The following is a 27,557-nucleotide window of genomic DNA, read 5'->3' on the forward strand; positions in this document are numbered from 1 at the left end:
CACTTGGAGATTATACCCTTTCCAGTAGGAGATGGCATTTGTTTATTTTGAATGTGCATCATTAATAAAAGAAAAATCAAGCCGTCTCCCAAATTAAAAGCCTTTTTTTTTTTTTTTGATAAATGAACCTGTGAAATTCCAAACAGTATGAACCTCAGGGAGACATGGCTAAGGCCTGGGGAGATGAAGAGAGTGTCACTATAGGTTATGGACAGGTAAGCTTGGTTCTAAATCAGGGCATCCTGCTGACCTCCAACTCCAACCTTCGCTTGCCACCACCACATCCAATGACCTTTTAATGGGGCCCATCAATGTCACTCTCCAACTGCTAATCACTTTTCTTTTGCAATGAATCAAACTTTACAGGCTCCTAACCTTGGCCAAGGTTTCCAGAACATGCTTTAATGAGAGTCCATGGCTAAATAAGGATTTTGATAATTTACTTAATAAAGTGATACCAGAACAAAATACTTAATAAAATGTCGTGTGTCCATAATGCTTTTAATGTGACAAAGGGATGCCTGAGCACAATTTTCTGGTAGATTGTACATTCCTCTGGATATTTGCAAGTAAAACGGAAGCCATAACCGGGCTCTGCCAATCCATGAGCCCACAGCCAGGGGACAGGGGGAGGGGGGCACCTCAAGCCAAATAAATGCCATGTGAGATCTGAGAGCTGAACATCACCTGTTCCCTTGCTTCCACATTCATTTTCAGTTCAGAGACCTCTGTGGTGTATACTGTGGATGCAGCAAAGGTCACTATATAAGTCTCTTTGTTCTATGAGACTACTTTGAATCCACTGGGTGTACCTCCAGATTTGCATTCTTAAACCTGTAGGTACACCCAGTACCTCCAGAATACGGCACTAGAATACGGTCTCAGCATGTAGCAAACATAGAGGCACTCAAGCCATCAGACTGAATGATGAACGAGGGCCCTGGCCACAGAGATGCAGGCGACCACATTACCAGGGGAGGGAGGACATGCTGACTCTGCACATAGGTGAGCATTTGGGGCTGCCTGCAAGTCCACACAGCTACTAGCCTCTGTGACCCTCTCCAAGCCAACAGCCATCTGAATTGATGCTCCCTAAATGTCCCTCCACCTCTCTCAGGTCAGCTATTTTGCAGGCTCGTGGGTATAGAGCACTTGGGTAGGACAGTACTAATTTGCTCTCTGTATATTGGAATAATTCATACCACCAAATGCACTGCTGCAGTGAGGTTCTGCAACATTTGCCATCATGTCCCCACTTTGACGTAACCTCCCCCTGTTTCTATAGCATTTGTGAGGCTTTTCCTACAGGCACTTTCAATGTTTACTGAGTTTGCGCTTATGGGATGTTATGGTGTAAAAGATGTTCGTGAAGACCCTCATAACTAAGCACAAACCCAGCCACCGTGATGGACCACTAAAGGCCAGCAGGACCGCCCTGTGCAAGGTGCACAGGCAGAGGTGAGCACCTCAGTTCTGGTGAGGATCAACATCTTTGACTGAGAAAGTCTAAGTGGAGATGCTCATTTTACACCCAAGATCAGGCCCTTCAAAGGGCCCTGAAGGACCATCTCCTGTAGGACTGGAGGATGCCTTTCGAAATGAGTGCTGGTTGCCAACTTGACCTTGTTTCCTCAGCAGCACACCTCCACTGTGAGCCTGAGAGGCTGGGAACCAGGGGAGGGCTCAAGGGCGATGCAGGGAGAAGGCCATCCACAGAAGCTGTTCTGAATTAGCTACGCCTCTGTAAGTTCGAGGAAGGAACCCAAAATGCTCAGAGGATTGCCTGGGTTAAAAACCCATCAATCAGAAGCGCAACCTGTTTCACTTCCTTTGTATAAAGCGTTTGACCCTCAGCACAATCTCTTTTGCTTTCTGTCATCACACTTGAGAAATGTATAGTGCTTTTCAGCTACTCCTGACGAAAATTTAAGTTTGATCACGATTTGTGTCCCTAGATAGGGACCGGAGCTGCACACGTCCACACATGGGCACTGCAGCCTGTCATATGCAGACTTGACTGTAGACCAGTAGCAACCGTATCTCCTGTTCTTCAGCACAGGTAACATCAACCATGTCCTTGGTCCCAAAGGCTGTGTCTGAAGGTTGCCAGTAAGGAGACAGTGTCTGCAGGAGCCAGCCGTGGCTCTTCAGTGAAAGTTCTCATGTCTGAGCAACTAATCCCGAGAGAGCTGGAAGGTGCAGCTGTTGTTCACACACATGCTCAGCCAGTAGTCAATCTGGAACACTCCAAGTGTCATTCATGGGTTTTTGTTTTTTTTTAATGGCAGGCAGGACACAGTATATCTTGTTTTATTGAACCTGAGAAATTGCTCAATGATCTGACATGCTGCAAGGACCAATAACTGGCTCTCTGGCTCCAAAAGGGGAAGTTTAAAATATGTATTTTAAAAACAGGACAGAAAAACCAATAGCCCCAAGTCAGGAGATCTGAATTTTTCCTCAAAATTTGTATGAGAAACCCTTAGAAGTGATTTATTATCATAAAAGGTAGAAATTGCAAAATAAGGTAAGAATGTAATCACTTGTTTGTAGAGATTTGGTGTCACATTCACAAAAATGTTGTGTTAATGGTCGCTATTACAATTGCTCTCTCTTGCTCTCCTGTATAACTTTACCATACAGAGTACAGATTTAGAACTTAGTATTGATCAAATTTGTTATTGTCCTTTTATGTAATACCCGTTTAAACACTGGGTAGTTGATCTTTGGCAAATATCTAATCACAAATCCAATACTCTTTCTATTTGAAATCAGACTCAAATGGTATCATTTCACTTGCTGCAAGCCTTAAGATCTCCCCTCTCCCCTCTCTTCTCTCCCCTCTCTCTCTCTCTCCCCCCCACCTTCCTCTTTCTCTCTCACAAAGGTCACAGTCATGTCCTTGGTTGATGTTTAATTACTTCAAATATAATTACTTTTTTGTATATGAAATATTTTCAAACTAGGTTTTATAGATATTCTCAGGAAATGAGACAGGCCACTCCAGGGAACACAAGTTGCACTTGCAGGGGAAGCCTGTCCTCTTCCTGTTCCTAACACAGACTGGGCTCTCTGGGCCTCGGTGCTATTGACATTTGGGGCTGGGTCATTCTTTGTTGTCTGTGGGGGCTATCCTACACACTGGTGGATGGTTAGCAGCATCCTTGGCCTCTATCCACTAGATGCCAGTAGCATCTCCACCCCCACCCCTACGATGTGACAGTCAAAAATGTCTCCAGACATTGCCAAATGTCCCCTTGGGGAGAGCAGTTGAGAAATGCTGATGTGGACCTAGAAGGTTTGGGCTTATGGGTCAGAGAGACCTGGCTTCAACTCCAAATTTTTTTTTTTTTTTTTTTTTTTTTTTTTTGAGGTGAAGTCTCGCTCTTGTCCCCCAGGCTGGAGTGCAGTGGTGCAATCTTGGCTCACTGCAACCTCCGCCTCCCGGGTTCAAGCGATTCTCCTGCCTCAGCCTCCCAAGTAGCTGGGATTACAGGCGCCTACCACCACACCCAGCTAATTTCTGTATTTTTAGTAGAGACAGGGTTTCACCATGTTGGCCAGGCTGGTCTCGAACTCCTGACCTCAGGTGATCTGCCCGCCTTGGCCTCCCAAAGCGCTGGGATTACAGGTGTAAGCCACCGCGCCTGGCCTTCAACTCCAATTTCTTACTAGCCAGATAATCTTGCTCAGTTTCCCCAGCTTGCTTTCTTCCCCGTTCCTTCACTGTAAAAACATGAGTCATTACACATCCTTCATAGGGCTATGGACGGTGAGAAAAAAAATAGACAAAACATTTAGTGGGCACCCAGTGAATATTAGTTCTTTCTTTCCTTACTCTTGCTTGCTCTCACTGCTCTTATTTCAACACTAGAACCTCAGGACGATGGAAGAGGGGAGATGAAGGGGGAGGGTTTGTGCTCCACTATATTAGCAGAATGATTCTAACACGAGGATATTCCACACACAGCTCCTGTACTCACACTGTACCTCAACGAGGATTAAAAGTTATAAAGGCATGTTCTACCCCAAACATGCTTACAAAACACTCCTAATCCTTTCAAACGCTTTGGGATTATTGTTTCACCAGGGTTGTAATCAGCTACAGATCAATGTCCAGGTGGACCTTGATTTTTTAAAATGGTGTAAAACAATACACACATTTAACACCCTAAGGGGACGTTTTACATTACAAAATGATTACTAGGTTTTGGAGACCTTTTGTTTTTTTTTTTAAGATGGAGTTTTGCTCTTGTTCCCCAGGCTGGAGTACAGTGGTGTGATCTCGGCTCACTGCAACCTTTGTCTCCCGGGTTCAAGCGATTCTCCTGCCTCAGCCTCCTGAGTAGCTGGGATTACAGGCACCTGCCACCATGCCCGGCTAATTTTTTTTTTTTTTTTTTTTTGTATTTTTAGTAGAGACAGGGTTTCACCGTGTTGGCCAGGCTGGTCTCGAACTCCTGACCTCAGGTGATCCACCACCCACCCCCGCCGGCCTCCCAAAGTGCTGGGATTATAGGCATGAGCCACCGCGCCCATCCTGGAGAGCTTTCTTAACACATCTAAAACGTAATTATATATATAAAGGATTAGTTTACAGATGATGCAGAAACATCAATGTAGTAGTTGTTACTCTAAATAATCACAACTATTTTATAAAGTGGGGCAAAGGAGGCCTGGTGCGGTGGCTCATGACTGTAATTCCAGCACTTTGGGAGGCTGAGGCGGGTGGATCACTTGAGCTCAGGAGTTTGAGACCAGCCTGGCCAACATGGTGAAACCCCGTCTCTACCAAAAAATACAAAAATTAGCCAGGCATGGTGGCACGCACCTGTAGTCTCAGTTACTCAGGAAGCTGAGGTGGGAGAATCGCTTGAATGCAGGAGGTGGAAGTTGCAGTGAGCTGAGATCACACCACTGCACTGCAGCCTGGGCAACAGAGTGAGACCCGGTCTCCAGAAAAAAAAAGTGGGGCAAAGGGGAACTTTGAATCCCATATTTGATCAGTGGTGTGCATATCTATTTTAACATTGGGACCTCAATGTGAGTGTTAGGAAAATTTCAATTAGTTCTTATTTTTTTCTTTTTAACAGCTTTACTGAGGTACAATTTATACATACCATAAAATTCACCCATGTTATCTGCACAACTCAATAATTTTGGTAAGTTTACAGAGTTGTGCAACCATCACCATAATCCCCTTTGAGAACCTTTCCGGAACCTCAAATTGACTGGCTCTTAATACTGTTCCCAGGGCACAGGGAAGTACTTTCACGTTTCCTGGTCCAAAGGAACCATAGGCCCCAGGCATCTGTGAGAGATCTGAGCATGAGTTGAAGTTAGCCTTGATACCTTTCAAACCACTTCCACGTCCCAAGTCTGTTGACTTTAAAGCAAGCAACACTTGTCCCAAAACTGACTACAGTGCAAAGTGCGTTTTGTGGGTCAAGCTGAAAAGACAGAGAGGAAATCTTCACAGTCCTCAAGTGAAGACGGGGTGGGGTCTACGTAAAGAGATGGAAGTGGGAATAGTTTGAGATCTGGATCGGATGGAAAAAAAACAACAGTTCCAACAAAGATGCTAGGCAACTGAGGAGGAGGAATGACAAGGGCTTTCTCTAAGTCAATTAGTTGAAAACAGGTGGCTTACTTTACAGTAGGCTTCCTATCTGAAGGCCTGTTGCTATGTGCTTTAGTGGGAAAGGAACTGAAAATCTCGATAGCATTGAAGTGTAACAATAAATCCTGCCATGCAGTGGGAACTACAATATACGGCATAATAAAAGTAAACGTTATAGCACTTGACTTCACGGCCTATAATCTCCCATTCAATCAGACAGTGGTTCTTCCATCAGCAAGAGAAAACTGGACAATTTTCATTTCTATTCATGCACAGGCCTATGTTGGAGTTTGTCCATGTTTTCTATTATGTTACTTGAAATATGGCTGCATAGTTTGATATAAACAATATCTCGAACTGACATCAACAATTTAGTTTTGGACCAATTGATTTCCTTCTAATTGATCGCTGGCTGACAGACGCTGGGAGCTGCCCACACAAGATCTGAAAAAGCCATGTTCTCTAATTTAATATTATAATAATTTTAAATTATAGCTTTATTAAGCGGAAACCCAGATTTATTTATAGCTAACATGGATGGTTTCCAGTGGTTTTCAGGGTTGTATTATGCTGTTCACTGCAGCCCACATTTAGACAGCTTCAATTGTCTGAATCACTAACAAAACATTCTGGTACAAATAATTTCCTACTTGATCCAATGCAATGAACAAATGCTACCGAAGCAGCCCCAAGGAAAGCCACCCACTTCTGCAATGTCTTTTTCTCCTTGACCGACCCAACTACAAAGAACATTCCTGCCTTTGGGCCTATAGACATTCCGTTTACAATTCTCTCCTCCCTTGGCCTCTCTGATGTTGCAAGATCCTGATTTTCCCTTAAATGTGGACTTGGTGGAGGTTTGGTCTTCAGCCCTAGGTTCTTCTTTGCCTTTTCTCACAGCGAGGACTTTATCTTCCTGACCCAACTATCACTTCCAAGCAAACAACATTAATAGCAAGCATTTCTATCTTTTTTACAGGCCACCAAGTGATCTGACATAATTCTGGAAGACAAGGTGAGGAAGTTGATAGAGTTGTTTTTTTTTTTTTTTTTGAGACAGGGTCTGACTGTCACCCAGGCTGGAGTGCAGTGGTATGATCATAGCTCACTGCAGCATTCACCTCCCAGGCTCAAGTGATCCTCCCACCTCAGCCTCCTGAGTAGCTGGGACCACAGGTATGTGCCATCACGTCTGGCTAATTTTTTTTTTTTGGTAGAGATGGAGTCTTATTATATTGCCCAGGCTGGTCTCAAACTCCTAAACTCAAACAGTCCTCCTGCCTCCACCTCCCAAAGTGCTGGGATTACAGGTATGAGTCACTGCTGCATGTTAGTCTTTTTTTTTTTTTTTTTTTTTTGAGATGGGATCTCTGTCACCCAGGTTGGACTGCGGTGTTATGATCTCAGGTCACTGCAACCTCTACTTCCTGGGCTCAAGCGATCCTCCCACCTCAGCCTCCCAAGTAGCTAGGAACACAGGCGTATGCCACTACACCTGGTTATTTAAAAAATTTTGTAGAGATAGGGTCTCACTATACTGCCTAGACTAGTCTCACATTCCTCAGCTCAAACAATCCTCCTGCCTCAGCCTCCCAAAGTGCTGAGATTACAGGTATGAGCCACCTGCCCAGTAGAGATGTTAGTATTCTTTATAGATAAGGAAGCTGAAGCTCAGAAAGTCTGTGGAAATTGGAGAAGGCCACTCAGCTGGGAAGCAGCCAATTCAGCATTCAAACCCAGGTCTGCAGAGGCTACTCCTGCCCTCTTCTCTCCAGCCACTAGGAAGCTCCTAATCCCTACCTCCAATTCCTGCCAACCTCTCGAGCCTCAGCCCTCTACCTCCTGCCTCCACTTGGCACTGACACGGGCATGTCTGGCCCACTCTCAGAGCCAACATGCTTAACTAAACTAATCACGTTTTCCTCCAAACCAGCTCCTCCTTCTGACATGCTCATTTCTACCCGTGTTGCTGGATTCCCCAGTCACCCGACCCTAAAACCTCAAGACTAACAAATCATTCTCTCCTCCTCCCCACTCCCAAACCCAGTCTACTGTCTGACAATATCGCCTGGCAAAAATTCTCCTGTATTGCTGCTTCCACATCTATCTCTTCTTTCCTGAGCCTTTCGTAAGCAGCTTCATTCTGGCGCTGTCTCTCACCCCAAGTATCAAATAACCTGACTCCTTGACACCCATCTTTCCTTCACCTGATTAGTCTCACAAAGCTCCAGCAGTTACTATCTGAATTTTTAGACCTGATCCTGTCACTTTGGTGTACTATCAATGATCACCACTGCCTACAGAATAAATTACAAATCCATCTCCCTCAAACTCAATCCAGTCCCTACTTACAATTCCAGGGTGATATAGTTTGGATCTGTGTCTCTACCCAAATCTCACGTTCAGTTGTAATCTCCAATGGAGGCGTGGCCTGGTGGGAGGTGATTGGATCATGGGGGTGGATTTCTTATGAATGGTTTAGTACCATCCCCTTAGGACTGTACTCATGATGGTGAGTGAGTTCTCGAGATATCTGGGTGTTTAAAAGTGTCTGCTCCTCCTTTGCCTTCTGCCATGATTGGAAGCTTCCTGAGGCCTCTCCAGAAGCAGATGCTGCCATGCTTCCTGAACAGCCTGCAGAATCCTCTTTTCTTATAAATTACCCAGTCTCAGATATGTCTTTATAGCAATACAAGAATGGACTAATACACAGGATAACCCTCCCTCCTTCCCAGCACAAACTCTCTAACACAGCCAGGCTGGTCAACACTCACCACGTGATTTTCCTGCCCACCTCCACTACCCCCACATAAGCAAATCCAACTTCAAGATACAGACAAATCTGTCCCCCTTTATAAAGCCTGTTCCAACAACCTGGGCCCCAGGGAACACTCTCTCCTCCAACTAGCATTACTTTCTACCACTCAGTCATTTATACAGACCTACAGTGTTATTTAACTTTTCATTTGCCATCTTAGGGGCCCAAATGGATCCAAAGCCCCTGGAAGGCAGAGCCCGTGTGTGAGGGCCTCCGTCTCCAGCCAGCCTTGCATTTGAGTAGTAGGTACTCAAGTATTTACTGATCATGTGACTGTCAATCATTATTTCTTACAATGCAAATAAAACATACATTAAATTGTTAACTTGAGGCTGGGCGTGGTGGCTCACACCTGTAATCCCAGCACTTTGGGAGGCCGAGGTGGGAGGATCATTTGAACCCAGGAGTTCAAGGCCAACCTGGGTAACATACGGAGACACCGTCTCTACAAAAATAATTTTTTAAATTAGCCAGGTGTGGTAGTGTGCACCTGTAATCCCAGCTACTTGGGAGGCTGAGGTGGGAGGATTGCATGAGCCCAGGAGTTAGAGGCTGCAGTGAGCAATGATTGCACCGTTGCACTCCAGCCTGGGTGACAGAGCAAGACTATCTCAAAACAAAAATACCATTAACTTGAGAAGATATAGCCTTCTAGGATTAATGTCTCTGTGGCAAAGAGAGAGAGAAAACCAAACCTCAGTACTCTATTTCTGGGCTCCCAAATACATGCAACTGTGCTTAGTTTCCACAGCACGAAAAGCTTCTATAGATGAACCCGCCCCCCCATCAATACCCCCAATATTTCCACACTAGCTCATCAGACTGAAAAACATGTGATTCATATTTTCATGATAGCGATCATAGACATCTCCAGACCCAAAGAATGCAAAGGTCAAAGGTGAATGCTCTTAGCAAGCAAGACAGATTATCCTGTATATTCTGGAGGAGGGAGAATACCTCCCTTCCTATTGACATGAGGGAGGTGACAAGACAGCCTCCTGAGGTCGCACATGACCTTCACCAACCAGCCACCCTGGCTTAAAACAGGGCCCAAATATGAAACTGCGGTGGTAGAACCGGAACTTAGGCTCATTCTGACAATCCCCTTTCATTCACAGCCAATTACTGCTCTGCTCTGCTCTGCCTGCACTTTAAGCAGAACAAAAGCTACAGCAGGCCAGAGTTTCTGTTATTGCATCAGCCCAAGCTATCAGGTTATGCTTCCTGACTGGGCTTCTCAAGGGCTGAGGATGTAAACGAGCTTGTGGAAACAGGGGAAGTACTTTTGGCATTTACAGTCACAGTCACACATCCTAGCCCCAAGCCTTTATGAGATCAGACCAGAGACTGCAGGTCAGCAGTTGCAAAGATGCAACTCTATCAGCAGATTCAGAGGAAAACAGCACCCAAACAGAGGGACAGCAGCAGGAGAGCAGAATGCTCATGTTGGGAGCTCTAGTGCTCTTACAAGGCCTGCCAACCATCGCACATCTGTTTCTAAAGTGAGTGGCCCAAGCAGATGATGCTGGAAAGCTATCTTCCATGTCAAATCAATCCCTGATAGTGCTTGCCAGAGGTTAGGGAAGGGGGTGGGCTGGAGAAAGGTGGGTGTGGCTTAACAAGAGCAACACAAGGGATCTAGTGGTGATGGAAATGTTCTATGTCTTGACTGTGGTGGTAGATACACAAACCTACATGTATGATAAAATTGCAGGCTGGGTGCGGTAGCTCACAGCTGTAATCCTGGAACTTTGGGAGGCTAAGGTGGGAGGATCGCTTGAGCCTAGGAGTTCGAGACTAGCCTGGGCAACATAGTGCAACCCCACCTTTACAAAAAATACAAAAATTAGTCAGGCATGGTGGCATGTACCTGTGGTCCCAGCTACTCAGGACGCTGGGGTGGGAGGATCGCTTACACCTGGGAGGCAGAGGTTGCATGGGAGGATCGCTTACACCTGGGAGGCAGAGGTTGCAGTGAGCCGAGAGCGTACCACTGCACTCCAGCCTGGGTGACAGAGCAAGACTCCATCTCAAAAAAAAAAAAATATATATATATATATATATATATATATATATATATATATAGCATAGAGCGAAATACACACACAAGTACTAGTAAAACTGTGAAAATCTGAGTAAGATTGGTGGATCATATCAATGTCAATATCTTAGTCATGACAGTGTACTATAGTTCTGTAAGATGTTACTATTGGGGAGAAACTGAGTAAAGGGTACACAGATTTCTATTACTTCTTACGACTGCATGTGAATCTACAATGACTTCAAAATAAAAAGTTCAATTAAAACAAAGTAAATTTTAAAATTCAGCCTTCTATATTATGTAGAATATGAGAGAATGCTAACTTATGACCTTGATAGGTACAAACAGAAGATGTAAAGCTAAAAAAAATTTATACTATTTGGCCATAAAAACGAGATCCTATCATTTGCAACAACATGGATGGAACTGAAGATCATTATGCTAAGTGAAATAAACCAGGTGCAGAAAGAGAAACATTGCATGTTCTCACTTATTTGTGGGATCTAAAAATCAAAGCAATTGAACTCATGGCGGTAGAGAGCAGAAGGATGATTACCAGAGGCTGGGAAGGGTAGTACAGGGCTGGGGTGGGGAGGCGGTGGGGATGGTTAATAGGTACAAAAAATATAGTTAGAAAGAATGAATAAGACCTACTATTTGATAGCACAATAGCATGTCTATAGTCAATAATAATTTAATTGTATATTTTAAAATAGTGTAATTGGACTGTTTATAACTCAAAGGATAAATGCTTAAGTGGATGGGGAAAAATATGTTGAAATGAAGACTTGCACATGGTTGCAAGTTTTTCTTAAAGCAGGTCATTTTCCTCTTCCCAAGAAATGTGATAGCCTGTTGCTAAACAATATGATTATTTTTATATATTTCTATCATTAAATGGCCTTTATGTCAAAAAATAAAATAAAATAATAAGAAAAAATTAGTCCCTGAATCTGGACTTCTTAAAAGGGTTGTCACCCAGGTCAGACCACTAGTGGCCTTAACAGCACACCGGTGGCCTCACACCCAGTCACGTACACCTCCAAAAGGACCTCTGACTTTTATTTACCCAGAGAGACTGTAGCTCCCTCCCATTTATCACATGGTGGTATCCTGACCTTGGGAAAACTCACTCATGTTCTGAACTAAGTGGCAATTACCATACCAAAGCTCATTTGAAACTCAGTCAAAAGTGCTGTATCAACAATGAACCCTGCCATCTCACATTTGCATCCATCCACCTTTTTACACAAAACACACAAATCACTGGAAACTGTGAACATAAGGGCTAATGCCCACTTTTTACAAAAAGGCTTATTCATCATTTCTTTTCATTAGATCTTGTAAGGAATTTCTCCTAGGGAGGGGAAAGGTCCCAGGCATTGTGTTTTAATGTGGAAAGCACCATCATTTCCCTTCTTTACAAAACTGTAACACCTAAAGCCAAGCGAGGGTGCCAGCCTGGCATTTCAATGGCTTTATTACTTCTCATCATGCTGGTTGAAGGCAAGCCAGGCTCTGAGGTTCTTTACTAACTCTGCAAAGAGAAGCGAGAACACTGTCCTTACTCACCAATGTCATTGCTGCGGTCCGAGAGATCTTTGTCCAGGATGCCAGATAGCGAACTGCCGGCCAAGTCAATCTTTGGACTGTCACCCCTACATTAAAAACACAAGCCCAGACATTTAATAATTGGTGTGTGTCCTTGTCATTCTGTCAGTTTTCTTGCTGCACACGTTAAGGAGTGTGCTGCGTGTGGAGTGGATGGCACTGTTGCCTGTGAGGGAGCCAGAGAACCAACGAGCTGTCTAGCCACATGAGATGGGGTGCAGACCAGCTGACAGGCTGGATGCGTCCCTCTCCAGCACACGTTTTCAAAAATGGCTATTTTAATAATGACTGTTCGCCAATGTACTTCCAGCCACAAACCCTCCTGCTGGGTACACAGGGTGCAGTATAGGGCCTGCTCCTGCCCTGCGGCCAAATAAACACTGGCTAATGATAACTGGGAGCTTTCCTTTTAAGGAACAAGGAATTTAGCCAATGCTGCTTGTCAAAGGTCAGCTACTTTCAACCTTGAGAAAAAGGTTTTCTGGCCTGGGGTTGTGGCATCAGCCAGGCTGTTGAAAGGCACAAGGTGTCGAGTTGAGATCTGGCGGCCTGAATGCTGGCGCTGGGGCTCAGGCCTGTAACATTAGACGGCTCCTGGATGGGTGCCCCATGCTCATCAGGACACGAATGACTTCCCTCTGTATCTGGGCTAGGAGCAGCTCTATGGGATGGGAACAGGCCTCCAAGATGATGAGAGAAACCTAGCCTTCTCATGCACAAACAGAAGGTTCCTCCAAATTACTCCACAAGACAGCTCTTTGCACCCTTTTGGGGGGATGAGTCACAAACGAGTTTATCCAAGGGCTATGAGAGCGGTGAAATAGGAAAAGATCCTTGCCCATAAAATGAGAGAGAGAAGCTGAGCAGTTGTTCCCAGCAAAGTAACAGAAATAGTCCATCTCACCGCCCCGAAGGCCACCATGGCCTGAAGTTACACCTCACAATGAGTAGTACAAGATTTAGTCAACAAGCACTTGTCACGTGCCACTTGTGCTGTGGGTATTCAGAGGTGTGCCTACTCTGGAATGGCTTGTGGTCTAAATGGGAGAGACAGCCAGCCAGCCACAGGTACACATGGCCTAGGCTATAAGACGCAGGTGTCACAGTCCTATTAGAAGAAAGGAGTGGGTCAGTGCAGGAGATCTGTGAGGCAGAGGGTAGTGGGCAAGGAGGTGGTGTTACACTTGAGCCTTGGAGGAAAAGGGAGAGAGGACATATTCCTAAGAGGTGTGACTGAGCAATGACTCCAGTGTAGGTGAGAGTGCCAGTGTGGCCAAGTCCCCCGGGACCAAAGTCTGAAGTCCTCAGAGAGAAGTGACAGGACAAAGGCTGGCAAGGTTGGTGAACACCTGACTGCTGGGCCGGATACTACAGGGCTTGTTTTGTCTGGGAGGCAATGAGGGGCCGAGGGACGGTTGTAGCAGGAGACCTGTATACCTGGAGGTCAGGTCAGGGCAGGTGCTGTGGGTAAACTCCAAACCAGGGAGCTGACAGGACAGACTGCTGCGTTTTTCACTCAAAGAATGGGTGGTGAGCAGGGCACAGTGGCTCACGTCTATAATCCCAACACTTTGGGAGGCAGAGATGGGAGCATTACTTGGGCCCAGGAGTTTGGGACCAGCCTGGGCAATGTGGTGAAAACCCATCTCTACAAAAAATACAAAAATTAGCCAGGTGTGGTGGTGCACGCCTGTGGTCCCAGCTACTTGGGAGGCTGAGGCAGGAAGATCACCTGAGCCCAGGGAAGTTGAGGCTTCAGTGAGCCGTGATCGTGCCACTGCACTCCAGCCTGTGTGACAGAGTGAGATCCTGTTTCAAAAAAGGGAGTGTTTGTGGGCGCATTTGGCACAACATGCATATTTTTGTGATGGGAGAAAAGGACCAATGGAAGGAGGTGAGTCCTCCTCAACTCCCAAGCAAAAAACACTGCCTCTTAACCTCAAGCATCCTCCACCACAGGAGGGGCAGGGGTGAGAATACCAGGGACCAGGCCTAGGCCTAATGGCTTGGCCTCCACTAAGAGAAAATACAGCTCCAAGACTGTCCTGGGAGTGTGTGTTATGATGCTGGCTGGGCCCTTCCAAGCTAGGCTGAAATAGAAGTTCAGGTAGAGCATGAACTCCTGTACTTGGAAAGGAGAAGCAGCTTAGGCTTCAGAGAAGGACCTTTATTTCCTGCCTCACCCTAACTTCCTAAGGCTGTGGGCTCCCCTAGGCTAGGTTTCCACAGCAGACTCCCTCTCCGTCCCCTGGCTACCCAAGCTTGGGCCCCACCACGGCCATTGCCTCAGACTGATCCCGAGCCAACAGAAAGGGCAGGATGGAGGACATTTATTTCAAAACATTTCACTGTCAGGGCCCCAGCACCCACTAATTTGAAGGTAACCTGAATGAAAAGTTTCAGAAATGCAGAATTATTAGCAGAAATGCATTTTCATTTTTAAGAGTTTTCCCCAGATATAAAGAAATACATTCCTGGGGACCCTTAAATATCATTACCTGGGATCCACAGATCCCAGAAGGATTGGGTGCTGCCATCCTTCAAAATAACAGACTAAACACAAATTATACTCACAACCAGACAGCTCTGTCCTTTTTGAAACACACCAAAGATCAAAACTTATAAGACCACATGTCCTGCCCAGGAGAAAGAGAGCACTCAGGCAGTGAGTTTAGTGAACTCTACTTGGCTTTTTTTTTTTTTCCAGTCAAGAGGGAAAGATGGTTTGAGGTGATACCCTGTGGGCAGCTGGGGTTAAGTCAGAGAGGCTGCTGGCAGAAAGATGAAGTTTTGCTCATGAGTTAATCACATGTATCTCGGAACAGCTCAGCAGTTTCTGAACATGTGGCTTATTTGTGTATTATGGTATCTGTCAATCTGGGAGCTGCTGTTTCCCTCTGTGATTTGACAGCTGGAAGCTTCCAATCAAATGTGAGCCTGTCTCCAGAAACTTTAGAGGACCCTAGAGGACCCTATTGTGCATTACTATGCTTTATTACTTTACTACTCTTATTTTCCTTTTATTGTCATTCTCAACTATTTTATTCTTTTATATAAAGTACATATATATGTTATATATAGTACATATGTTATATATAGTACACATATATGTTATATAGAGTACATATATGTTATATAGAGTATATATGTTATATAGTCATATATGTTATATATAGTCATATGTTATATATAGTACATATATATGTTATATAGTACATATATGTTATATAGAGTACATATATATGTTATATATAGTACATATATATGTTATATATAGTACATACATGTTATATAGTACATATATGTTATATAGAGTACATGTTATATATAGTACATATATGTACTATATATAGTACATATATATGTCATATATATGTACTCTCTCTCTCTCTGTCTATATATAAAAGAGTAAAATGTTTTTGTTTTTTTAAGACATGGTCTCATTCTGTCGCCCAGGCTGGAGTGCAGTGGCGTGATCTCGGCTCACTGCAACCTCCGCCTCCCAAATGGATTTTATGCATCAGTGTGCTTTTCACAGTGTCATTTGTAATGAAGAAAAACTGAAAAGAACTAGAATCTTTCATAAATAGGAAAACACTTGAATAAACTATGATATTTGATGGACTTTCATATAGCCATCTGAACGATGTTTATAAATGGCTTATACTAACAAGAATGAATGCTTACGTTGCAATGTTAAGGGACAAAGGCAGGTTAAAAACAACACACACAGCAGCACACATATACCCACATGCCCTCCTGACATATTAGGAAGAGCGATTTTAAGACTGGAAGAAAATTTACAGTGGTTATTCCTGGGTAGTCTGATGGGTGATTTCCACCACCCAGTTCAGTAGCTGGAACATGGCAGGGACTCAAAAAACATCTGTGGAACTAGTGAACATTTGCCAGATTTTCTGAAATGAGAATGCATTATGTATTTGTACAATAAATGCACTTTTCCCTCAATATCTAAAGTTGTATGCTGTTCAGTATGATCACATCTATGGAAAACTGGTGAAAAACAAACAAAATCATATATAGGAAAAAGACAAGAAAGAAATAGTCCAAAATGTTAATAGTAGTAATCTCTGGGATAAGATTATAGGCGGATTTTTCCTTCCTTTTAAAGTTTACTTTTATTTTATTTTCTTGAGATGGAGTCTCACTCTGTCACCCAGGCTGGAGTGCAGTGGCGTAATCTTGGCTCACTGCAACCTCTGCCTCCTGGGTTTCAGCAACTCTCCTGTCTCAGCCTCCTGAGTAACTGGGATTACAGGCGCGTGCCACCACATCAGGCTAATTTTTGTATTTTTAGTAGAGACAGGGTTTCACCATGTTGGCCAGGACGGTCTTGAATTCCTGACCGCAAGTGATCTGGCCACCTTGGCCTCCCAAAGTGCTAGGATTACAGGCGTGAGCCACCATGCCCGGCCTAAAGTTTACTCTTAATAATAGCAACTAGAGGCTTATCTAATTGAGGCAGCTCATGTTCTCTCTCCTTTCTCTCCAATAGTATTACCAAGGTAAAAGCTGAGATTGCCTGGATCCTGCCTCACAAACTCTCCTTTAAGAACCACCCAGGCAGTAGGTGGCCCACGAGGTCATCTCTCCTGGGAACTGGTTTGCAGGCCAGGGGTGGAGTTATGAACCCTAGACTTAAAAATCCAGGCCAGGTGTGCTACATGTAAACCTGCTGTTCATCACCCGTGTGACCTTGGCCGGGTTACTGAACCTCTCTGGAACTTGAGTGCTTCATCAACAAAATGACTGGTGGGCTAGCTTCAACAGGATCACCTCCGAGAGGCGTTCTATCTAGAGCTCTTGTTCCATAATGTCAACATTAGAGAAATGTTGGAGTCTGGGGTGGGCTTGGAGTGGAGATGGTCCTGTGAGTTGTGGCAAATTCTGGGACATTTCATCATCTCCTTTGACTCCAAATTTCATGTTTCTGGCCAATGTTGTGAATTCCTTCCCTTCCCACTTGACTTGAGCAAATGTAACTCACCCTTTTAGCACTCAGAGATCCACCTCTCTTCCTCGTGTTTCCTGCAACACACCCCTGTATCGCAACCCTTATCACAGCACTTCATATTTATATATGTACCCAGTAATCTTCCCCACTTATTCTTCAGAATGGGATTTTGTCACTTTTGTTTCCTCCTAGTACAATGCTTTATACATTTATGTATGCCAAAAAGTGTTTAACTAAATGAATAAGCAAACATTGTGATTTTTCTGGGCCTTGTACACGTTAGGAAATAACCTATGGATAAGTTATATTCTTGATATAGTGTGGATGACTTATAAACAACAGAAATTTATTTCTTACAGTTCTGGAGGCTGGGAAGTCCAAGGTCAAGATGTCAGCAGATTCTGTCTGGTGAGGACCCAGCTTCCTTCTCGCTGTGCCCTCACGTGGTGGAAGGGAGAGGGGTTTCTTTTATAAAGGCATTAATCCCATTCATGAGGGCTTTGCCCCAATGACCTAATCACCTCTCAAAGGCCCCACCTCTTATTCTGTCACCTTGGGAGTGAGGATTTCGACACATCAATTTGTGGGAGGGGGAGGTATAAACATTCAGACCACAGACTTGAGTATAGTGTCAACACTTTTTAAACAAAAAAATTCTTGCAGATCCCCATGTATATGTCTGTTATGGACTAAATTGTGTCCTCTCAAAATTTATATGTTGAAGTTGAAACCCCTCAATACCTCAAAATGTGACTGTATTTAGAGATGGGCCTTTTAAAGAGGTGATTAAGTTAAAATGAGGCTGTTAGAAGAGGCCTCAGAAGAAACAAACCCTGCGGCTACCTTGATCTTAGACTTCTAACCTCCACAACTGTGAGGAAATAAATTCTGTTGGTTAAGCCACTCAGACTAATACAACATCCCTGTTTGAGAAATCATAAGAAACAAAAAACAGCCAACGACAACGGCTATCAGTGGAAAACTGTTGCCACAAGGGCATTTTGTCTTTGCAACTGTTAAAATTATAAAGAATACCACACAAATGAAAAACAAAGGTGCAAATTGCTTGTAGCTACTAGACGCTCTATCCCCAATTTTAGGAGCATCGTTCTAATGGCACTGGATAAAAGGAAAAAACTATTATGCTCCAAAGTTGGCCAAGGTAGCTGTCCCTCAAGTGGCATTTAGTGTGACCTGGGGTGAACCCTTGTCAGGGAGGGGCTTCTGACTCAGGAGAGTGTTTTACATCTCTGGGATTTGCCTGCAGGCCCCTTACAGATGGTCGGATAGCCTGAACCACAAGGGACCATCCTGAAGAAATAGGAACTAATCATCCCTGAGCCACTCCTCCCCAGATTCTAAAGCACCAGCCACATGTTGATAGGAAGGAGAGTGGGATCTCTCCAGTCTCTCCAACTGAGCCCTGATCCCTCATGCCAAGCACCAGACACAGGCTTAAGTTGAAATGATCTTCGACACAGGACCAGAAGCAAGCCTATTTTGAAAACACAGTAGGTGAAGTTTAAAAAAGGTTCTGATCCTTCCAAGTAGGGAAGCTGCAGCTGGTGTTTTGACAGTGTTCAGACTGTGGGTGTGCAAGCATTTTACAATGTCTATTTGGAAATGCCTTTCACTGTATTTATAGACTCTTAGAACAATGCTAATGAATTTCAGTTCTGAAAAACACCAAAATTTCTGAAATTCTGTGAAGCATGTGTCTGGAGTGGCTGACACCCAATGAGGATGCAGCCCCTCAGTGGTCCCTGTTCTCCCCAGTCTGCCCAGCATGTGGGTACCATTTGGCAAAAGGGATGTTATTAAATTCAGAGAAAAAGGAAAAAGCCCATCCTTTTGTAATTTGCAAGCTCCTGCAAGTGTTTCTGTCTGGTGAGTTTCTATGCCTACAGCTGTTAACTAAAAGGAGAACATAAGAGAAGTCAGGAGATACTACCATATATCCAAAGGCATCAGAAGAAAGTTGCCCTTACTTGTTTCTGATTTTTAAATCAAAGTAATGCAATGTTCTTATATTTTACCTAGCAGTTTTCGTTATGGACACTTAGGACACATGACTTGGATAGGCAAGTACCGGCTAAAAGTCTCCTTGTTTTACTAAAGCAGGAACCTAAATCACAGAGAAGAGACTGACGAGCCCAAGCACCACACCAGGTATAAGTAGAACCTATGATCCCATAGAAATAACAGCAGCTCACCCCCTTTGAGAATGAAAAAAGAAAAAGAAAAAAGAAACAACAGCAACAGCTACTGTTTACTGAATGCCTACCATGTGCCAGGCACTAGAATAAGCACTTAAAAAAAAAAAAAAAGAAAAGAAAGAAAGTCTCACTCTGTTGCCCAGGCTGGAGTGCAGTGGCATGATCACAGCTCACTGTAGCCTCGAATTCCTGGGCTCGAGTGATCCTCCTGCCTCAGTCTCCTGTGTAGCTGGGATTACAGGTACATGCTACCATGCATGGCTAATTTAAAAAAAAATTTTGTAGAGATGGGGCTCTCACTATATTGCCCAGACTGGTTTTAAACTCCTGGCTTCTAGCAGTCCTCCAGCCTCAGCCTCCCAAGTCACTGGGATAACAGGCATGCTTTAAATACTCAATCCTCACAACCACCCCTTGAGGTACCTATTATGCGCAGCCCCTTGAGTGAAGGGCTCATTGCCCCTACTGCCTGCTGGGAGTGCTGTCAGCAGGCAGCTGCCAGTTGTCAGCTATTCCAGGGACCATCTCAGCTGCAGAGAGCCTCCTCAGCCAAGGCACTCCCTCCCCTCCAGGGCAGCCCACACCCCATGGTATCAAAGTCTCAGCCATCTCAGCCCAACATGGGATGACTCAGATGGGCCATTTTGGCTCCAAAACTTTCCATGGATTTGGCCAAGGCTTTTTGAGCCAGTATCACATCATGACTTCTCCCTCTGCCCAATCCTTCTTCCTTTTTGCTTCATAGGTATTGAACTCTATAACATATCTTCATGTTAAATGCTGGCTCAGGGTATGCCTTCTAGAGAACCCCACCTGTGACATCCTTGTTTTCATTACATAGATAAGGAAACTGGGGCTCAGTGAAATTAAGTCACTTGCTGATTAAGGGTCATAAAAGCAGTAAAGTGGCAGGGTCTAGAATTGGGCCTATTAAGTCCAACTCCAGAGCCCAAGCTCTTGACTCCTTCTCGAAGCTGCTTTAGTCAGCCTTCTGGTCTTCCAGGCTGGGGATCTGGCCTTGGAGACAGTGAGTTATCAAGGACGCCAGGCAGCCTGTGTCACCCCGGCTCACTGCCAGCTAAGTAAATTACCTTTGCCTCTCTCAGTTTAAAAGTACTACTAATAAACAAAAATCATGCACTCGACCTATCCAGAGGGGCCTGTTCTTCCCACTCAGACTCAAGATATAAGATGGGGCTCGTGCACAGACGGGAATGTGGAAGATGCACCATGTGCATCTCTCGAGACCATGAACTCAGCCAGTGGCATGGCCCAATTTAGCCTGCGTTGAGACAGTTAAGCCAAGACATGTGGTACAGACAAGGTGTTGAAGTGCACAGGAAGCCAAGGCAAGCAAACAAACAAGTAAATTAGCAGTAGCACTAACAGCAGCCACAAAAAAAAAAAAAAATACTAAAAAGAACCCACAAACCTTTTGGAGGTGAGCAAGGATGAAAGAAGAAAGAGCAAATCTACCGACTGCTACTGAACCAGAGTCCAAGTCCATATGGTGACTCTTTTTGGCAGCAACACCCCCACTCTCCGCCGCCACCCCGTGCCCCAGAAAGGAGGTACAAGTGTTTGGGCTTCAACTGCCTACAAAATTTGACAAGGAGGAAAGAAAGCTGGGAAGAAAAGGAAAGGAAAAGAAATAGAAACGCCCCATTGCCTGTGCTTAGGAAACCACTGAGGCACACACCACACATCCTCTATTGTTCATCACTTTTCATTGCATTGGGAACAGATGATAATGGATGTCAAATGTGCAGATCCTAGAGAAACCACTCGAATTATCCTATCTTCTTTTTTTATGACAACTTTTTACTTTATTTCAATAGCTTTTGGGGTACACGTGATTTTTGGTTACGTGGATGAATTGTACAGCAGTGAAGTCTGGGATTTTAGAGCACCTGTCACCTGAGAACCTATCTTCTTTCTTTCTCCAACTCTGCAACCTTGCTTATCACTCCCTCCTAGTGTAAAACTACTGCATCTCATTGTTTACCTCTGTGGCCCTGTCCAGTCGGGTGCCTGAGGATACAAGGCCAACGCAAGTAAGCGCTCCCTTCCTGCTCTCCTGGCTGCCTACTTATAACATCTCAGACTTCAGCTCTGATTGTTAAAGGTGAGTAGAGACTATCCAGCTGAAGCCCCCATTTTATTACAGACAGAGGTCCTGTGCTCTGAGAGTGGGGAGTGATATACCCAAGGCCACCTAGTTGATTGGTGGCAGAGCTGGAACCAGATGGAAAGTTCCTCATGCCAAGCCAGTCCAATCTTTTCCTACCACATTTGGGATGGCAATAATGTAAGTGAGCATCCGTGTGCACAGGGTTTATGCTCCAAGAGATGTTTTTCTCTCAAATGAACAGCAACAAGAGGGCCCTGCCCATCTGTGAAGATAGCAGATGCAAAGCCAGTCCTTCAGAAGCATTCTGCCCCAGGAGGGATGTTACTGCTCATGGAACTTGGATCCTTCCATCAGGAAAGGACAAAATGGGAGTATCAGTAATCCCAGTTTCCTTTGCTCCTCAGATGGAGGGCAGGAGGAGCCTCCCTCCCTTTCCCAGAAATCCAAATCCAAAGGTTCTGCTGTTATCTGCTATGAGTCCCCACATACTCACCTGGTAGCCAAAAATGTCCCAGGAATCACAGGAACTTTTGGACTGAAAAAGTGGTACCATTTAAATGTGGGACAAGCAGAGGGAGGCCAGGGGCACAAGAAGCAGAAACCAGAGTGGTTTTCCTGGCAGCTCTCCCTTTGCATCGTGCGTCCTTGTCTGGATAAGCACAAACAAGCTTGGCTATTTATAGATGGTGAAGACACGCTGGAAGGTGATGGGAAAGTGCTCACTCAATTCCCCTCCAAATTCCTGTTCATTGTGCAGACTCTGCAAATATATCTGGAAGCAGGCCTCTCTCCAGAGCCCATCCAGGGCCTGACAAGCCCTGCAATCCACTATGGCACAAGGATGATGACATCCGTAGACGTCACCTGCAAACCCACAGCTTGACATCTCAAAGAGGCGCAAGGGGCTTTAAGGATGCTGAGCCCCCATCTTGGGCAGTGTCTGGAGGAACGAGAATTCATCATCATGTGACTGTGAGAAAAGTTTGCAGGGTGCCGTGTGGAGGAACCGTACTACTCAAAGACATAGCCCATGGAAAACACATTCTAGAAACCAATTAGTACAAAGCATGCGTGAGGTGTTAACATTTCCTACTGTTTCACTGCCTGATTCTGGCCATCAGTGGCAGGAAAATCCATGTGACTCAGCCTGGGCTGAGGCTAAATCCCATCACTATGGTTGATTCACTTTATGTGTGGGAGGAAGGAAAGAGAGTGAGAGAAGATAATATGTACAAGTGGAATGAGGTCAGCAAATCATGCAGATGTCCCTAAAGTATGACAAGGTACTTCCCCCCATGCCTGTGACCTATGGGACTACCTTCCATCAGTTGCTGGCCTTCCCTGGGTCCTGGCTCTTGCTGCAGCTGGGGGAGGCCACTCATGCTTCCACCCGGAGGATGTTCACTTTTCCACTCCCTTGGGGCCCCAGAGCCTGATGCAGGAACCCCTCCCCCATGGAGGTCACAGATTTGGTAAGTGCCTCTCAAGTTGCCAGGCAATGAGCTAGGCCCCTGAGGTGGAGCAGTTTGTTTAAACTCTCCACACCTGAGCAAGGTAGGCCTTGTGGTGTCATTTTGCAGGGGAGGGAACTGAGTGAGACTCAAGGTGGTGAGCACCTTGCACGAAGTCACAGGGTATCTAAGAAGAGGGTTGGGGTTTCAACCCCAGTGTGCCTGGCCCCAAAGCCCAAGCAAGCAGTGGGTGGGCCTGGTTACCATAGTTAACTACTACCTAGAAGAGGGCCTGGGCAAAGGTAGGCACTTAACGAGTATTTGAAACAAACAAATGAATCATACATACACATACACACATATACACACATACAAATTTTCTTTCCTTCCTGAATCTATATCTAGCACCCATTCTCCATCTTTTCTCCATAGCCAATTTCTCACAAGACAAGTCTACCCACGCTTGGCCGCTTGCCCATTCTCTCTTCAACTCACCCCAAATCTGTCTCCTGCCCACAACTGTTGCATGGAAATTGCTCGACTGGGATCACCAAGGGCCAACTAATGAGCAAAGCCTGGGTGTCCCTGGCTCTCGAGATGGCAGTGGTTCTCACAATGTGGTCCCCTGACCAGTAGCAGCAGCAGCAGCAGCACTGGGAGCTTGGGAGAAATGCAAATTCTCAGGCCTTAATTCAGACCTACTGAGTTAGAAACCTGGGGTGCCAGCAATCTGTGTTTCAACAAGCACCCCTAAACACCCGTGATTCGGATGCACGCCCAGGTGTGAGCACTGCTGATCAGTAGTTGCTCCACACTTCCTCCTTCTAGCTTCCATGACATCACACTCCTCCTACCCTTTTGGATGGCTCCTAGGCCTTCCTCCACCCTGTACGCAGTGATTTTCCCTGCTGCTGTCTCTACTCTTTCCTCCTCCTGTTCTCCGTAATCTCCTGCAGTGGTCATATCTATTCCATGCTTGTAACTACCATCTATAAGCCAATGACATCCACCTCTGTAATTGCTTTTTTTTTCTCTTTTTAATTATTTAGAGACAGGGCTTCACTCTGTCACCCAGGATGGATGGTGTGTAGTGGTGCAATCATTGCTCACTATGGCCTTGAACTCCCAGGCTCAAGTGATCCTCCCACCTCAACCTCTCAAGTAGCTGGGACTACAGACATGCAACACCATGCATGGCTAATTTTAAAACTTTGTAGAGATCTCTATGTTGCCTAGGCTAGTCTAGAACTCCTGGCCTTAAGTGATCCTCCTGCCTCTGCCTCTCAAAGCACCGGGATTACACATGTGAGCCACTGCACCAAGCCGACCTCTGTAATTTCTAGCCAAGACTTCTCTCCTGAACTCTCCAAAGATAAGTCTTCATCCTGATTTGTATTAAAGGAGGGAAACACACAAAAATCACACAAGGAATCACTAGGAATCTTTAGAAAGAAATTCACAACACCTGAGTAATCCCAATTCAAAATGATGGGCTAAGCATCCAAGTATCCAGTTTACCTGCTGACTTAGGGAACATTGCACACACTCACTAGCTTTCTCTTCCTCTTTTTTGATTAATGGATTGATTAGTTTATGCCTAATAAAAGCAAAGAGGTCTTTTCTAATGCTTTCTTTTGGTGGGCATGGGAGTTGGACACCTCACGGAGTGATCAGTACCTGGAAGCTTATTTCCTGCTACATCATAACCCCAAGGTCTTAAGCCAAGATGCCTTGGTAAATTTAAAGAAAAAATTAACTTCCATGCTCTTAAGTTGGTCCCAAGAGAGACATCTGCCCTTCCCTATGCACTTAGTTGATGTTTGGCATATAAATGTTTACTTAATCTTTGCCTCAAGCTAAAATGCCTCAGAACTCATCAGTCACTTAACTCCCAGTGTTTCTCTGAAATCCAGTGCTCCAGCATCACTACAGGTTAAAAAAAAAAAAAAAAAAAAGCGATTCCACTGCGTGCTGCCCCTCCCCTTATCCTATGCTCCAATTCTCTCAGTATAGCCTCCAGCTCTTCACAAGAAGTCCACATGGTATGTTTAACATTTAAAGCAATAGGTCATCTCCAAGTGGCATAGGTCTGGAAAGTCACTGGGCCTCCTACCCACATCCTGGTGTCCATCATCCAACTGCCTATCTTCGAAAGCAATTCCTGGGCACATGTTTCCACATGTAAAGTCAATGGACAGTGACCTCTGGGATGTCTGATTCATAGCAACCAACTCCCCCATATCTGGACCCTTCTCATTGAATGGTCCGCTTCCATCCTGACATTCTCAGCCACCGGCCAAAGCAAAAGCTGTTAATTCTGCTCTGCCCGACAGAGGATAGAGCCAGCAGGCTCACACCACCTGCTACCACACTGTCAAACCCTCTTGTCACTATCATCAACTCCCAGAACACACCAGCACCCATGGGAGGACACTGGCTTGTAGAACACTGGCCTCCCTGACTCCAGCTCTCGCCATCTTCCTGAGCCTATGGTGGCCGCGTGGGTGATCCATCCCCAACTCCGGCCCCTCCTTCCTCGGTATCTTCAGTTCTATGACCTTCATTCATTCATCTTCAGTCACCCACATTTGTGGCCACAACCATTGCGAATGTTTTCATCTTCCAAACAAACCCACCTCCAAGGTTGTAAGCACCAACCTCCCCTTTCTGATCACCATCTCCTGTGCTTCCTTCCAGCCATCAACTTTGCCCTGCTCCCACTCCATCCTTGCTGGCCTCACTTCCTCTCCTTCATCCCAGACCTTCTCCCCACATCTCTAACTCAAGGCTCCCTGACACCTGCCCCTGGCCACTCAGAGAGCATGTGCTACAGCGGGAGACAGGCAAAGCTCCCCAACTCACAGTGAAGGTCCTGCTCTAGCTTCTCTATTCTTTGGGAAGAAAATGACTAATCCTTATGCCTTGGGATGTCTGAGTTTGGGAGGATTAACAAGCCTGCTTTGGACTGGTCAGGCTGCTTCTATCTCTTGCCCTATCAGATTTATTTCCTTTTGAGGGTACACACCTGCCCTGCCCCTCAGGTTTCTTGCTTGCTGCCTTCCACTGCATGCAATTACTAGAGCTAAGGGCAGCCTGCCTCTCTCCAGCATTTCCTTGGGTTTTTCTTTTTCTTCTTTTGGACTCTTCTCCCAAGTCTCAGGAACTCTTTTCACAGAGGAACCCATTTTTATTCAATTGCTAATACACCTTATTATTATTATTATTATTATTATTATTATTATTATTATTTTTGAGACGCAGTTTCACTCTTGTTGCCCAGGCTGGAGAGCAATGGTGCAATCTTGGCTCGCTGCAACCTCTGCCTCCCGGGTTCAAGCGATTCTCCCGCCTCAGCCTCCTGAGTAGCTGGGATTACAGGCACCCGCCACCACGCCTGGCTAATTTTTTGTATTTTTAGTAGAGACAGGGTTTCACCATGTTGGCCAGGCTGGTCTCAAACTCCTGACCTCAGGTGATCCACTTGCCTAGGCCTCCCAAAGTGCTGGGATTACAGGCATGAGCCAGCGTGCCCAGCCCACCATTGAATTTTTAAATCAATGCTGGTATTACATTTTTGAAAGTCTTTTCTTCCTGTTGAAATTCCATATGAACTTACTTTCTAGAAGTGGGGAGAACATTCTTACTAAAGGTCAAGTATATTACTATCTGAGGAAGGGAGCGATCACTGTAAGAGCCTTCATGTGCGTTTCCACTTGCTCAGGCTGAACACAGACTGCTTACTGATGTCACTGTGGTTTTCCTAGATATAATTCCTAAAAACTGTGAACTGGAACACCTGGGTCTGACCAGGACTAATATAATTATTAATTATAGTATTATTATAATTATTAATAATTATGGTGCTATTAATAATATATATTATTTATGTATACTTATAACTATATTAATATACTAATATATTTATTAACACATATGTATATATTTGTTAACATATATTTATATATCAATGGTATATGTTTATATATTTCTAAATATATAAATATATATCATTTATATTTATATTTATAAATATATATTGTTAATATATATTAATGATATATTTCTAAATATTTATTATATTAACAATATATAAAATATGTATTACAAATATATGAATATATATTTGTAATATATCTTTTCTATATTTCAAAAAATATAAATATATATTAATTGTATATACAAAATATACAATGTCCAACAGATTTTATGTTACCATATTAATAATATATATTTATATATAAATATATTATATATAAATATATATTTATATATTGACATATATTTATATATATTTATAAATATATGTATATAAATATACAAAATACATATTTATATATAAATATATTTATATATATATATATAAATATATTTATATTTATATATATATTTATATAAATATATATATATTTATATATAAATATATTTATAAATATATTTATATATAAATATATTTATATTTATATATAAATATATTTATATTTATATTTATATATATAAATATATTTATATTTATATTTATATATATAAATACACATATATATATTTATGGAGGAAAGGTCTCACTCTGTTGCCCAGGCTGGAGTGCAGTGGCACCATCACAGTTCACTGCAGACTCAACCTCCTGGGTTTAAGCAATCCTCCCACTTTAGCATCCTGAGTAGCTGGGACTACAGATGTGTACCACCATGCCTGCA

At 44.1% G+C, this 27,557-nt stretch overlaps 1 protein-coding gene across 21 annotated transcripts in view; it reads right to left on the reverse strand.

Moving 5' to 3' along the window:
* The window catches only part of SH3KBP1 (SH3 domain containing kinase binding protein 1), a 356,082-nt gene that overhangs the window by 26,115 nt on the left and 302,410 nt on the right, over positions 1–27,557 (reverse strand). For all 21 annotated transcript variants that reach the window (XM_063804933.1, XM_063804930.1, XM_054676597.2 and 18 more), the window contains one exon: positions 12,052–12,137. In XM_063804933.1, coding sequence (XP_063661003.1) covers positions 12,052–12,137 — 86 coding nt within the window. The remainder of the gene's footprint in view (positions 1–12,051; positions 12,138–27,557) is intronic.

Source organism: Pan troglodytes, chromosome X (assembly GCF_028858775.2).
Source record: "Pan troglodytes isolate AG18354 chromosome X, NHGRI_mPanTro3-v2.0_pri, whole genome shotgun sequence".
NCBI classification, from domain to species: domain Eukaryota; kingdom Metazoa; phylum Chordata; class Mammalia; order Primates; family Hominidae; genus Pan; species Pan troglodytes.